The sequence below is a fragment of the Herpailurus yagouaroundi genome, unplaced genomic scaffold, assembly GCF_014898765.1.
Source record: "Herpailurus yagouaroundi ecotype Mexico unplaced genomic scaffold, PumYag 141, whole genome shotgun sequence".
Lineage (NCBI taxonomy): Eukaryota > Metazoa > Chordata > Mammalia > Carnivora > Felidae > Herpailurus > Herpailurus yagouaroundi.
In genome coordinates this window covers 1,634,233-1,647,237 of record NW_024412396.1, presented here as the reverse complement: position 1 = coordinate 1,647,237, position 13,005 = coordinate 1,634,233, and the positions used below count along the sequence as shown (strand labels likewise).

Below are 13,005 nucleotides of genomic sequence, written 5' to 3'. Positions count from 1 at the left end.
TGAGTTCATTGGATAAGTTCAAACTTCATATGAAAATGTTATTCTTCTCCATTGAAGCTCTTATCTTTATCTTAAATTTCTATTTCAAAGCCTACGGATCTTTGCTTTCCCATGTGGCAGCAAGTTCCAAAACCAGAGATTCTAAACATTTTAAGAACTAACATCCCTCCAATATGCTTTATGCAATGTGCACATACACTCTTTCATTTTGAAACAATTTATTGGCAAGGTTTACCGCCACCAGCTTTGAGCCTGCAAAGCCCTAGATGGTCCCAAGCACGCTGTGCAAATGCAGCTGCACCAGGAAGACTTCCTGGTGGAGGAGGCTGGGCTGGGAGCCCAGCTGCAGTTTGGGGACAGGCTGCAGAGCAGCAGGGAGCACTGTGCCTCCACAGCACACAGATAGGTGGCTGAGTCTTCCTGCTGGGAGGCCATGATGTGCAGGCTGCTGTGCCGGTCCTTAGTGTTCACCGTGCAGTTCAACCTCCCATCCTGCTTCATCCCTGAAACTATGTAAAACAGTCGGGTGAGGCCGCCGCCCCCGGGGTTCTGTCGGAACCACTGCACATTGGTCACCGAGCTGGAAAAATTGCACCTCAGGGTAGAGCTGGCTCCCTCCTGGAGGCTCAGGGCTGCAGGTGTCTGCTCCACGTCCATCCCTCTCACCCCTGCTTGGAAAGACAAAACCAAACACAAAAGAAGTCACTGCAGAGCCACTGAGGCAGTTTTCAAACCCATAAAGTATTCCTGGGAACACCCGCTGAGGGTGTAGACCCTGCAGGAGCTCTGTGCAGCTCCCCCTCCACTGCGGGCTGTGAACCTCCCCAGCCCCCGTCTGGGACGCCCCCACTCACAGCAAACCTGCACCCACAGAAGCCCCAGCAGGGCTCCCCGCTGTCTCTTCATGACTCCTTGTCTGGTCGCTGATGTGCCTTCACCCCTACTCTGAAGAGTGTAGAGTCTTGGGTCCAGAGAAGTTGTGTTGTCAACAGTCACCACGTCCCTCCAGAATCACTGAGCACCAATCACACCTGAACCCTGTCAGTCCCGGGACTGAGACTCCACCCACAGCGGCCCAGGGAGACTGCAGAGCAATCTGTCCAAAACTGTGCTTGTCAACGTTGCAGGGAGGTAGGGATGGTATTTCCAATATATGCACTCATAAGGGCTTTTTTTTTCTTAAAACATGTTATGTGAGAAATTTGTAGGTTAGTGACTGAGGAAAGGTGAATGATATTTCTAGAAGAGTCAGTGTCTCAGTGAGTTACACAGAACCTTGGAAATCATAGAGAAGAGTGACCCCATTTCCCAAATTGCATAGTTGGACAATGTGAGAATTCAGTTATAAGAAAAATCTGACAAAGGAAAACTAGCTGATAGCATGCATTTTATATTGCAGAAGCAAATACAATTTCTTGAAATCAGAGAGATCTAGAATCCAAGACATATAGTCACCACCTCCACGGAAAATGATTCCAAGGGGCACTGGGTGGCTCAGTCGGTTAAGCATCTGACTCTTGATTTTGAGTCAGGTCATGATCTCATGATTTGTGAGTTCAAGACCAGTGTGGGGCTTCTCACTGAGCGTGAAGCCTGCTTGGTTGGGATTCTTTCTCTCCCTCTTCCTCTGCCCCTGTCCTGTTTTCTCTCTCTCTCTCTCTCTCTCTCTCTCTCTCTCTCTCTCTCAAAATAAGTAAATAACCTTTTTTAAAAAAAGACAATGATTCCAACCAGAATTTGGTTGGTAAAAAATAGGATGTCTGCATAATGTCTACCCTGATTTAATTTCCACCTCTCTACCTCTCCTGTGCAACTCATGGGCACCTTGCTCACCCACAAAGCTGATTCTGGGCAGGCCAAACAGTACTGGTCAGAGTAAATTCTGTCATCTCCCTTTCTTTTGATTTTTCTCCTTATTTTTATTCTGTTTTCTTCTCTCCATTCTTCTTCCTTCCATTCCCAGCCAAGATATATGAAAAGATATAATACTGAAATAATTTCTAAGTCAGTGGTTTGGGAGGATTTTACTCATAACAATTTGAAAATTGTAAACACATCATGGGACATTTTCTGTTGAGCTACCTCATGCGTGCCCAGAAATATTATTTCCATACTGTGCTCAGAGAATCACCCCCACAGTGGTGTATAGAGATATAGCCTACAACCTCTTGAAGTTTATATGGAATAGCAGAACTGAACACCTGAGGTCAACTTTACACAAGCACGTTTGCGCCTTCCCCCTCCCCACCTTTGCTATCTATAATTTGATTGACTTACATGTTTTCTGTTCTTGTCTCTTCTACCATCAGAAAAAAAAAAAAAAATCTTGTTGTTTTTTTTTTTGTAAAGCCTAGAGTGCCCCCTAGTGGCCCAACACAGTCCACAAAGACCACTTCAGACCACGCAATTCAGCAGGCACCCACCTCTAGCCCCATTCATTCTATGCTTCCTGATGAAGCAGATGATCAGAAAACAAAGTAACTGCTTAGACTGACCGGCTATTAAAAGTGAACCAAATCCTACTTTTAAAATGGAATTTAATGGAGGTCAATGTCATAAAATAATTTGGCAATTCTCACCTTCTGTTATTTGATTTGTTTTACATGGCTCAAAAGACTTGCATAAACATTTGCTGAAGTTTTACCATAAATGAGGGAATTCACCAGGTGTTAGGAATATGTAAAAGGGATGAGACAGTAGATTCCAATCTACTGGGGAAGACAAAATACACATAACTAGAGTAGAGTCAAAGAATAGGACCCTAAGAGGAGTATGAACTAAAAAGAAATACGTGTGGGGTGGTTGGACAAAGTTTATGAAGAAGGAGATTATTCTCTATTTTCCTCCTTTTTGATGAGAGGAACGGAGGAAAATATAAACCTTTATAGGTTATTAGTTGTTACCTTATTGTTATTAATATTAAGAACAAGAATTCATGGGCACCTGGGTGGCTCAGTCATTAAGCATCTGACTCTGGCTCAGGTCATGATCTCACAGTTTCTGAGTTCCAGCCCCGCATCAGGTAGCGTTTGCCCCACTTTGAGCAAGCTCTGCTTCTCTCTCCCTGTCTCCCTCCTCTCTCTCTCCTTCTGTCTCTGTCTCTGTCTCTCTCTCTCTCTCTTTCTGCCCCCAGCTCACTTGCACCCTCTCCCTCTCTCAAAAAAGAGATTTCATGAATATGTGAATTACTACAGGAATGAAACATTACATAAGGACTAAAATCCCCTTTGACTACAACTCTCAATTCTTACCTTTTTATTATTCACCAATTTGACTTGATGCTTCCAGGTGTTTTACTGTAGATTTACACACATGTACCAATACACGAATCCACAGAAACTATAAGTGTAGTTTTATTTACAGGCTTTTAATACAAAATGACATATATTGTGCATATCTTTCCGTAACTTTATAACCTCAATAATAGGGGTGTCTAGATGGCTCAGTCGATTGAGCGTCCAACTCTTTATTTCAGCTCAGGTCATGATCTTAGGACCCATCCCCATTTCAAGCTCCATGCTGAGCATGGAGTCTGCCTAAGACTTTCTCTCTCACACACACACTCTGCCCTTCTCCCCCACTTTCTTGCTCTCTGTTAAAAACAGAAAGAACCGGGGCGCCTGGGTGGCTCAGTCAGTTAAGCATCCAACTTCGGCTCAGGTCAGGATCTCGCAGTCTGTGAGTTCCAGTCCCGCGTCAGGCTCTGTGCTGACAGCTTGGAGCCTGGAGCCTGCTTCGGATTCTGTGTCTCCCTCTCTCTCTGCCCCTCCCCTGTTCATGCTCTGTCTCTCTCTGTCTCAAAAATAAATAAAACATTTAAAAAATTTTTTAAAAAGTAAAAAATAAATAAAAAATAAACAGAAAGAACCTTGGGTACCTGGGTGTCTCAGTTGGTAGAGCATCCAGCTTCGGCTCAAGTCACGATCTTCAATTCATGAGTTCAAGCCCCACCTTGAGCTCACTGCTATCAGTGCAGAGCCCACTTCAGATCCTCTGCCCTTCTCCCACTTGCACTCTCTCAAAAATAAACATTTTTTTCAAAAAGAAAGAAGGAAACTAAACTCAATAATAAATCTTGGATGTCTTATTATGTTAACACACATACATCCTTCTGTCGCGTTGTTTTCCATGTTATGAATATACCACCATTTATACATCCCTTCTTCTATTGATGAAGTGTTAAGATGTTGACTTTTTTATTATGAAATATAATACAACAATAAGCCCTTCTGAGCATTCTTCTTTATTCACATGTTTCTCAAAGTGCTGAAACTAGGAAAAGTGAAGGAATAAGCCATGAGGCTAGTAAATGAAAATGACTCCAGGCAGAGGGAAGGGCAGGGATGCTGTGCACGGGGATGGCGGCCACACACTCCCTTCTTCCCCATGTTGCTTAAGGGTCAAATGTATATCAAAGTGTTAGGATGTACCATTTACCTTAAAACTTTTTCAGGGGCGCCTGGGTGGCTCAGTCGGTTGAGCGGCCGACTTCGGCTCAGGTCATGATCTCGCAGTCCGTGGGTTCGAGCCCCGCGTCGGGCTCTGTGCTGACAGCTCGGAGCCTGGAGCCTGTTTCAGATTCTGTGTCTCCCTCTCTCTGACCCTCCCCCGTTCATGCTCTGTCTCTCTCTGTCTCAAAAATAAATAAACGTTAAAAAAAAAATTTTTTTTAAAAACAAAAAAAAACTTTTTCAACACAGACAATAAGATATCATATATGTGTGCCACTTAAATTAAGCTTCAACTCTACGGAGAGGCAATGGCCCTCATCAAGAAAACAATTTGCAGAAGGGGTATCAGCTTGCATTGTGATAGAAAGCCATGGCACAGGAAACTACGATTCAGCTATCCACATCTTGAGCAATACCTGAAACATTGCTAAATAACAGAGCATGATGGATATTAGGTTTTTATTGGCAAAAGTAGTGGCATATTAAATACCAAAATGAATGTTAGACATGGGTCTTTTTTTTTAAGCAATCTGTACACCTAACACAGGCCTTGAACTTACAGCCCCACGATCAAGAGTTGCATACTCCTTGGGGCGCCTGGGTGGCGCAGTCGGTTAAGCGTCCGACTTCAGCCAGGTCACGATCTCACGGTCCGTGAGTTCGAGCCCCGCGTCAGGCTCTGGGCTGATGGCTCAGAACCTGGAGCCTGCTTCCGATTCTGTGTCTCCCTCTCTCTCTGCCCCTCCCCCATTCATGCTATGTCTCTCTCTGTCCCAAAAATAAATAAACGTTGGAAAAAAAAAAAAAAGAGTTGCATACTCCGCCAACTGAACCTGCCAGGTGCCCAGACATGGGTCTTTAAATAAAGGTATGTAAGATATATGTTTTGGCTAGAATTTTTTTTTAATTTTTTAACATTTATTTATTTTTGAGAGACAGAGTGAGTCAGAGCACGAATGGGGGCTGGCAGAGAGGGGGACAGGGACACAGAATCCAAAGCAGGCTCCAGGCTCTGAGCTGTCAGCACAGAGCCCGACCCGAACCCACAGACCACAAGATCATGACCTGAGCCAAAGCTGATGCTTAACCGACTGAGCCACCCAGGTTCTCCATTGGCTAAAATATTTTAGAGACACATCCTACTCTTTCACCAACAGAATATAAAATGTGAGGGTAGTCTGTTCCTTGAAACTTTATGAATGGAATTAAAGATTTCACCCTTAATAGATCTTGTGTCCAGCCAGTGGTGGATACAGATGAATGGATAAACAAATTGTGATATATTCATATAATAGGATACTCAGAGTAGAAAGTATAGAATGACTATAACTGATACACACAAGAACATGGGTGAATCATGTTTAATGAAAGAAACCAGGTATAAAAGAGTCCCTACCATATGATTTCCCTGATTTAAAGTTCTAAACAGGTAAATTAATCTATGGTGATACCAATAGTAATCATTGTATTCAGGAGGGGGGGTGACTGGAAAGGGACACATGAAATCCTGCTCAGGTAAATGGAGTATTCTGTCTTCAGACTGTTTTAAAACTATCTTTGCCTTCCCATCCTATTTTAAAGACAGAAAAAAATCAGAAATAAGGATGTAATAAGGAAATTACACAGAAGAAGGTGATTTGGAATTACAATCTGCAGACACATTCTCATTAGTGAATGAATACCCATTTGTGTTTTAAGCTAAAGTAAAACGTTGTCAAAAGTTGATTAGAATTCACTTCTGTGGTATAATGAAATTTTGTGTCAAATATGGACAAAATGTGAAAAACTGAAATTACGTTCACTGATAACTCACATAACTCATATGGTATTTCCAAACTCCTCTTTATATAATCCTTTATCATAGAAAGTTTCTCATATTTACATAATAATCATATAAAACAATAAAGAAGTCGAATCTGCTTTGACGTCTCAGGCAGAGTTGGGGAAGAGAAAATGGGGGATGCTCTCCAGCTGCTTGAGTGTCCTGGTGAATGAACAAAAGTGGTCCATTCAGGAGAGAGAAACTGCACAATAAATTGACTAGGGGAAACCTAAAAGAATTATTAACTACAACGGAATATTGGAGTAAAAAGGGAATGGCTAGTAGGAAGGAAAGAGGAATCCTACAGGAATAGGGGATGTAAAGTGTAGCCACTGCTCCCACGACTGGGATACAATATGCAGAAAGAGGTTCCCATCACTCCAGGGCTGAGACTCAAACTTTGGAGAAGACACACTTGTGGCTCACTGGATGGCAGAGAAGTCATTATGGTGCTGTAACAGTGGAACTTGCTGGATATCTACCCTTTAGGACATCCCAGAAAACCATCCTTTGGAATGCTGGGAAAAGACGTTCACAAGAACATGTCTTATGAGAGGCCCTCTTCTACAAACCCACCTAAAAATGGGGGTGCTAAGGGAAGCTGCTATCCCCTGGGTGCTGATGAACACTAACTTCCCTGCAGGAAGCTGGTGCGAGTGCTGGCATGGGCTGGTCCCTGGAGACGCTCCCATGCTGCAGGAGCTTGCCAGAGGGAACACAGACCAGGAGGCAAATCTCTCTCCCTGCACTCTCTACTGAAAAAATCTAACGTTGTGCCAACTGGCAAAGAAAATATTTGAAGGGCCCAAATCTGTTTTTAAGAGCAGGCAAAAGATGAATTGAAGCTGAGAGTCAATAAATCGATCTCACCCCTTTGACTACTCAGCTTCTATATGTAACCTTCTACACATATTTGAAACACATATAACAAGAAAACAACTCAATATTTTTACCTCCTTCAAGATACTGCTATCCTTCTTAGCAAGTGATAAATTTCTCACCCCTTCCTCAAAATGAGATGCCTGGTTACAATTGTGCCACCATTGAAGATATTAATAACTCTTCAGATTTAGAGCCCCTCTAAAATATTCTGTTACCGATATGCTAAAATATAAAGTTAATTTCCAATAACTTGTATATAAAATGAAAGTGAGAGGGGCGCCTGGGTGGCGCAGTCAGTTAAGCGTCCGACTTCAGCCAGGTCGCGATCTCGCGGTCCGTGAGTTCGAGCCCCGCGGCGGGCTCTGGGCTGATGGCTCAGAGCCTGGAGCCTGTTTCCGATTCTGTGTCTCCCTCTCTCTCTGCCCCTCCCCCGTTCATGCTCTGTCTCTCTCTGTCCCAAAAATAAAAAAAAAAAAAAAAAAAAAAAGTTGAAAAAAAAATAAAATGAAAGTGAGAAGGAGAGTAGAAGGAAAAATTTCGCACATACAAATAAGCCTACATAGACAACAAGCAAATACAAAATATGGAAAATACTATGACTTTGACTACACTTCACATGGTGAGCTTTGAATGACGTATAGAATTGTTGAATCCATATGTTGTACATATGAAACTAATCTAACATGTTAATTATAGTTCCATTTTTCAAAGTACTAGAACTTTGCTTGTGTAATTAGTTACAAGGCTATAATTGATATCTGTGGCTTCCTTCATGAATCTCTACTCTATATTTCCCCCACCTCAGCCAATTTGGTTTGGGTGGCTGTAGTTTTCCATTAAGCTTTACCATCGGGCATGAAATTACTAAGAGGCTTCAAACATAGTTTTTCTTGCTTCCGTTGTGTAGAAGCAACCCAATATCTTCTTAATCAGGATAAACCACTTCAGCCAAGAGATACTTTTCTTCATGTTGGTTCAATGACTGAGCTCAAAATGTCCAGAAGTTACTTTTATCATCCATTGAGTAGAGCAATTTTTTTGTCTCCTGGCAGAAGAATTCATCTCTTAAGGCTAAGTTCTCCAAATATACATAGCATAAACTTGCCAAGATGGGAATATCAAAATCTGATAGTGGGTTGTTAGCTGCAATAGTGACAAAAGCCACTCCCACATCTACCTTTTGATTCCAGGACCCATGGATTCTGGCTATGTGAAAGACAGTAACACATAAAGTAACACAAACTTCTCTGATTTGAAGCACATGTTAATTTCTACTAACAAAGTCTCATCAGTCAGGGTGTATCTCCCAACTGGCATTGTAACTCAGTTCAGTAAGATATTCTGTCTTTCAATTAGGCCAGCCACTTCTGAGTGGTGAGGTATGTGGTAAGACTAGCTAATTACATGAAAAGTCAGAATTATTAGCTTGATTGCTAAATACCTCAGCATTCCCACTTTATTCTTAATATAATTCTTTATTGTAGAAAGTTCCTCATAAGTATCATATACACTCATATAAATAAATAACAAACTATTAATAAAAGGGGAAAAGGGAAGGAGGGAGGGAGGGAGGCAGGCTTTGATTTTTCAGGCAGAATTAGGGTTGGGGAGGTGGGGGTATGATCTCCCAACTGCTCAGGGTCCTTGGTGTGAAACCTATTTTTCTTTTCAAACTCAGCTTGAATTCAGAATCAAAAGAAATTGGTAATTCTTCTCCTACTAATCTGCATAAAGTGCCCACCACAGTCCCTTTGGGCAATGTAGTTGAGCTGGTAACAGCGAGTCGCCTGAAAATAGAGGTAGGAGAGATTACGGTCCAAAAATAAAAAGGGACAGAGAGAAGAAGGACATTAAATGAATACACTTTTTTTATTCCAGATTTTGTCTCTAACACCTCCATTTACATTCCTTATGCCTTCAAGCACTCAAACACATTTATTACATATAACCATATCACCAAGTCCTAAAAATTACTGTTGATCTCCTGATGTATCCTTGGTGACCATCTACTTAGTCTGTCTATATTTTGAGGGGTCCTGGACACTTATCTTTCTCTACATGACAGAGTAAGCCAAGAAGCAGTCTGAAAGCTCCCTCTTTCTCCTTCTCCCCTCTCTGCAGAGTATTTGTTATCTCCAAGACTTCAAGAACACAAGGACCGTAAAACCTTCTTACACAACTCTTTCCATCCTACACAAAACAGGCTTATACTGAGTTATAAGTTTATCCTGGGTCCAGCGACCCCTATCTTCTCTGCAATTCTTATCAATATTTCTAGCAGAGTTGGCATTGCTAAATTTACTACATAATTAATTAGAATGATGTTAACATGTAAGAATCAATCTGTAGGGGTGCCTGGGTGGCTTCAGTCAGTTAAGTGTTCGACTTTAGCTCAGGTCATGATCTCACAGTTCATGAGTTCAAGCTCTGCATTGGGCTCTGTGCTGACAGCTCACAGCCTGGAGTCTGCTTCGGATTCTCTGTCTCCCTCTCTCTCTGCCCCTCCCCTGCTCTCACTCTCTCTCTCTCAAAAATAAATAAACATTAAAAAAGAATTTAAAAGGAATTAATTAAAATTTTAAAAAAAAATCACTTTCTCATATTCCAACAATGAAATCAAACAAGAACAGGCTGAAAGCATTGAGAAAAAAAAAAAGGTCCATTGCTGGGCACAGCAAAAGAGATTATATCCACACCATTCTGGTTGTAAATCTGTAGAATTTAACTTACAAAAGTTGAGGTGTCTGGGTGGCTCAGTTGGTAGAGCATCCAACTCTTGTTTTCCACTCAAGTCATGATCTCACGATTCACAGGATGTAGCCCCATGTCTGGCTCCACGCTGACAGTGCAGAGCCTACTTAAGATTCATTCTCTCCCCTCTCTCAGCACCTTCCCTGCTCATGCTCTCTCTCTTTCAAAAATAAAAATAGGGGCACCTGGATGGCTCAGGCAGTTGCGTGTCTGAGTTCGGCTCAGGTCATTGTTAGCGTCAGGCGTAAGGCAGGGTAAAGATAGGAGTCAGAGGCTAAAAAATTTTAGCAGTCAAAGGCTTTATTTGGGAACTAAGGTCTTGGGCGAGGTTCCGTGACTTAGAGAGAGAGAGAGAGAGAGAGAGAGAGAGAGAGAGAGAGGAGTCAGGGAAGTCACACCCAGGTGTGGTGGGGTGGGGTTTTTAAGCTGCAGTGGTTCCAGGTTTACATCCGGGTGGGCCTTTTTCATATCAGGTCGTGCTGTTGCTCGGTGATTGGTTGACCTCCAATTCTGGCAGCTACTAGGGGCTTTTCATTGGGTTGCGCTGGCAAGATGGCCGTCCCCTCTACTGTGGTTCCAAGGACATCCTAACAGTCATGATCTCACAGTTCGTTGGTTTGAGTCCCACATCGGGTTCTGTGCTGACAGCTCAGAGCCTGAAGCCTGTTTCAGATTCCATGACTCCCTCTCTCTCTGCCCTCCCTCTCTTGTGCTCTGTCTCTCTCTGTCTCAAAAATAAACATTAAAAAATTAAAAAATAAAAAATAAATTAAAATAAATAAATGAATGAATAAATAAATAAAATTAAATAAATAAATAATAAGTAAATAAATAACCAAATGAATAGGAGGTTACTTTTACAAGTGAGACAAAATCTTTGGATAAACACTGATGGGCTAAAATCTTCAGCTTCCTGCACTATTTTAAATAGTTCCCAAAGTTAACATGACCATGACAGTTTTCTAAACCTTTCACAATTCTAATCAATCTCCAAAAACTGACCAATAATTTTCCAGAATCCCTTTTAAATGAGGAACTGACACTCAAAATATTCTGACACATTCTGACCAGCACAGTGAGATCTGTGGGGTGGGGGGTGGGGGGAAGAGGTTGGGGGGGGAGGGGGTGAATTCCAAGAAAATGATCTGTGAATGAATAGAAAAACAAGCAGGCAAACTTTTCAGGGAAAGAACATGAGGAGTTCATGTTTTGTTTTCTGGGTTGGCTGACAGAAGAAATGATAAATGAAAATTCATATAGTTAACCTTGTAGGCAGTCAACCTCAAGGCCAGTCTTTGAGCATCTTGGTATTGTATGATCAGAACACTATCTTCTCCATCATTCTGTAATACTATTTATTATCATGTAGTTTCTACAAAGACCAAAAACCTGCTAAATTAAGTTTATCAGACATGGAGTTGTAGAATTATATAGAAATAGCTAAGTCTGCTCAGCTCTATTTGCCTCATTTGGCATCATACAGCAAGAGATCTCTAATAATACCACAGGAAGAGACCGTCAGTCTCCAAAAACTCCCCTACCATGGTGGTTTGTGTTCAGCTCCCCCTGCAGTCCCAGACACTGTGTCACGCACAGCACAGAAGTACTTGGCCGCATCGCTGCCAAGGGCTCGGGATTTCCTCAGGTGGAAGGTGGTTTCATGGTTCTTAAATTCAGCCTCAAAACCTTTGATGCCTTTAACCAGAGTGTCCCCTGAGAAGTACTTCAGTAGAAACTGGAGTCCTTGGTTGGGGTGCTGCATGTACCAGAAGAGATAAGGAATTCCACTTGAGGAATAGTTGCACCTCAGCTCCAGAGGGGCTCCTTCAGAGACAGTGACATGGACATCAGGCTGCGTCACTGACTGGGCTCCGGTGTCTCCTGCAAAATCAGTGTTGTGTCAGTGAAAGCAGTGCACACTTCACAATGAAAAGTCAGTATTTCCAGCTGAATCTGTAGAACTATAGACTAATATGAAATTTTACTCACGCGGGGCAAATATCCCCAGTGTTAAGATGAGCAACAGGAACATGGCCGAGCAGTAGAAAGGCAGTGGGCTCTTCTCAGGAAAATCTCCCCTGAGCAGACAGGAAACTGGCTGAGGAAACCAAGCCCTCGGACATAAGAAGGGTGGAGAAAGTAAATTTGGACAGGTTCCTTGCTGAGATAAAAATGCAAAAGCTGCTGAGATGAGCCTGGAGCTTTCTGACGGATGATTCTTGTCCCTGTCTCTGTCTGCAAAGAACTCAGCCAGCTGCAGGGGGGAGGGCGTGAGCAGATGATGTTGACAACAAGATCTCTAGTTTGTGCAGCATCGTCCCCTGGAGGCCCCTCCAAGAACTAGTTTATGTGTTCCTTCTGTTTTCTGAGGTATGAAAAGTTCTGCACAATATATTTCTTCCTTCCCAAACCTATGATGGTGTATTCTTCCTGGAGTCTGTTAGAAATGAGGTGTCATATAAAAGTAGACTAACAAGTAATTTCACTGAAAAATCAGGTTTTTTTAAAATATATCAGACTCGGAATTCAAGTTGCAACCCAACATTTAAAATGTTTAAGATGCATTCAACCCTTATCAAAATACCACCAGCATTTTTCACAGAGCTGGAACAAAAAATCCTGAAATTTGTATGGAACCACAAAAGACCCCAAATGGCCCAAGCAACCCTGGAAAAAGAAGAACAAAACTGGAGGCATCACGATTTGGGATTTCAAGCTATGTTACAAAGCTATAGTCACCAAGACAGCTTGGTATTGGTATTGGTACAAAAACCAACATGCAGATCAATGGAACACAATAGAAAACCCAGAAATGGACTCACAACTATATGGTCAACTCATCTTCAACAAAGCAGGAAATAATATCCAACGGGAAAAAAAGACAGTCTCTTCAACATATGATGTTGGGAAAACTGAATGGCGACATGCAGAGGAATGAAATAGACCACTTTCTTACACTACACACAAAAATAAATTCAAAATGGGTGAAAGACCTAAATGTGAGACAGGAAACCATCAAAATCCTAGAGGAGAACACAGGCAGCATCTCTCTGACCTCAGCCATAGCAACTTCTTACTAGACACATTGCCAAAGGCAAG

At 42.1% G+C, this 13,005-nt stretch overlaps 2 gene segments (V, D, J or C); both read right to left on the bottom strand.

Annotated features, from left to right (window-relative positions):
- Positions 1 to 201: 201 nt before the first annotated feature.
- Positions 202 to 1,057, bottom strand: LOC121031458 (T cell receptor alpha variable 22-like). The segment is given in 2 exon segments: positions 202 to 668; positions 855 to 1,057. Coding segments are annotated over 2 exon segments (489 nt in total).
- Positions 1,058 to 11,015: 9,958 nt separating this feature from the next.
- LOC121031478 (T cell receptor alpha variable 8-3-like) lies at positions 11,016 to 12,176 on the bottom strand. The segment is given in 2 exon segments: positions 11,016 to 11,787; positions 11,896 to 12,176. Coding segments are annotated over 2 exon segments (387 nt in total).
- Positions 12,177 to 13,005: the final 829 nt, after the last annotated feature.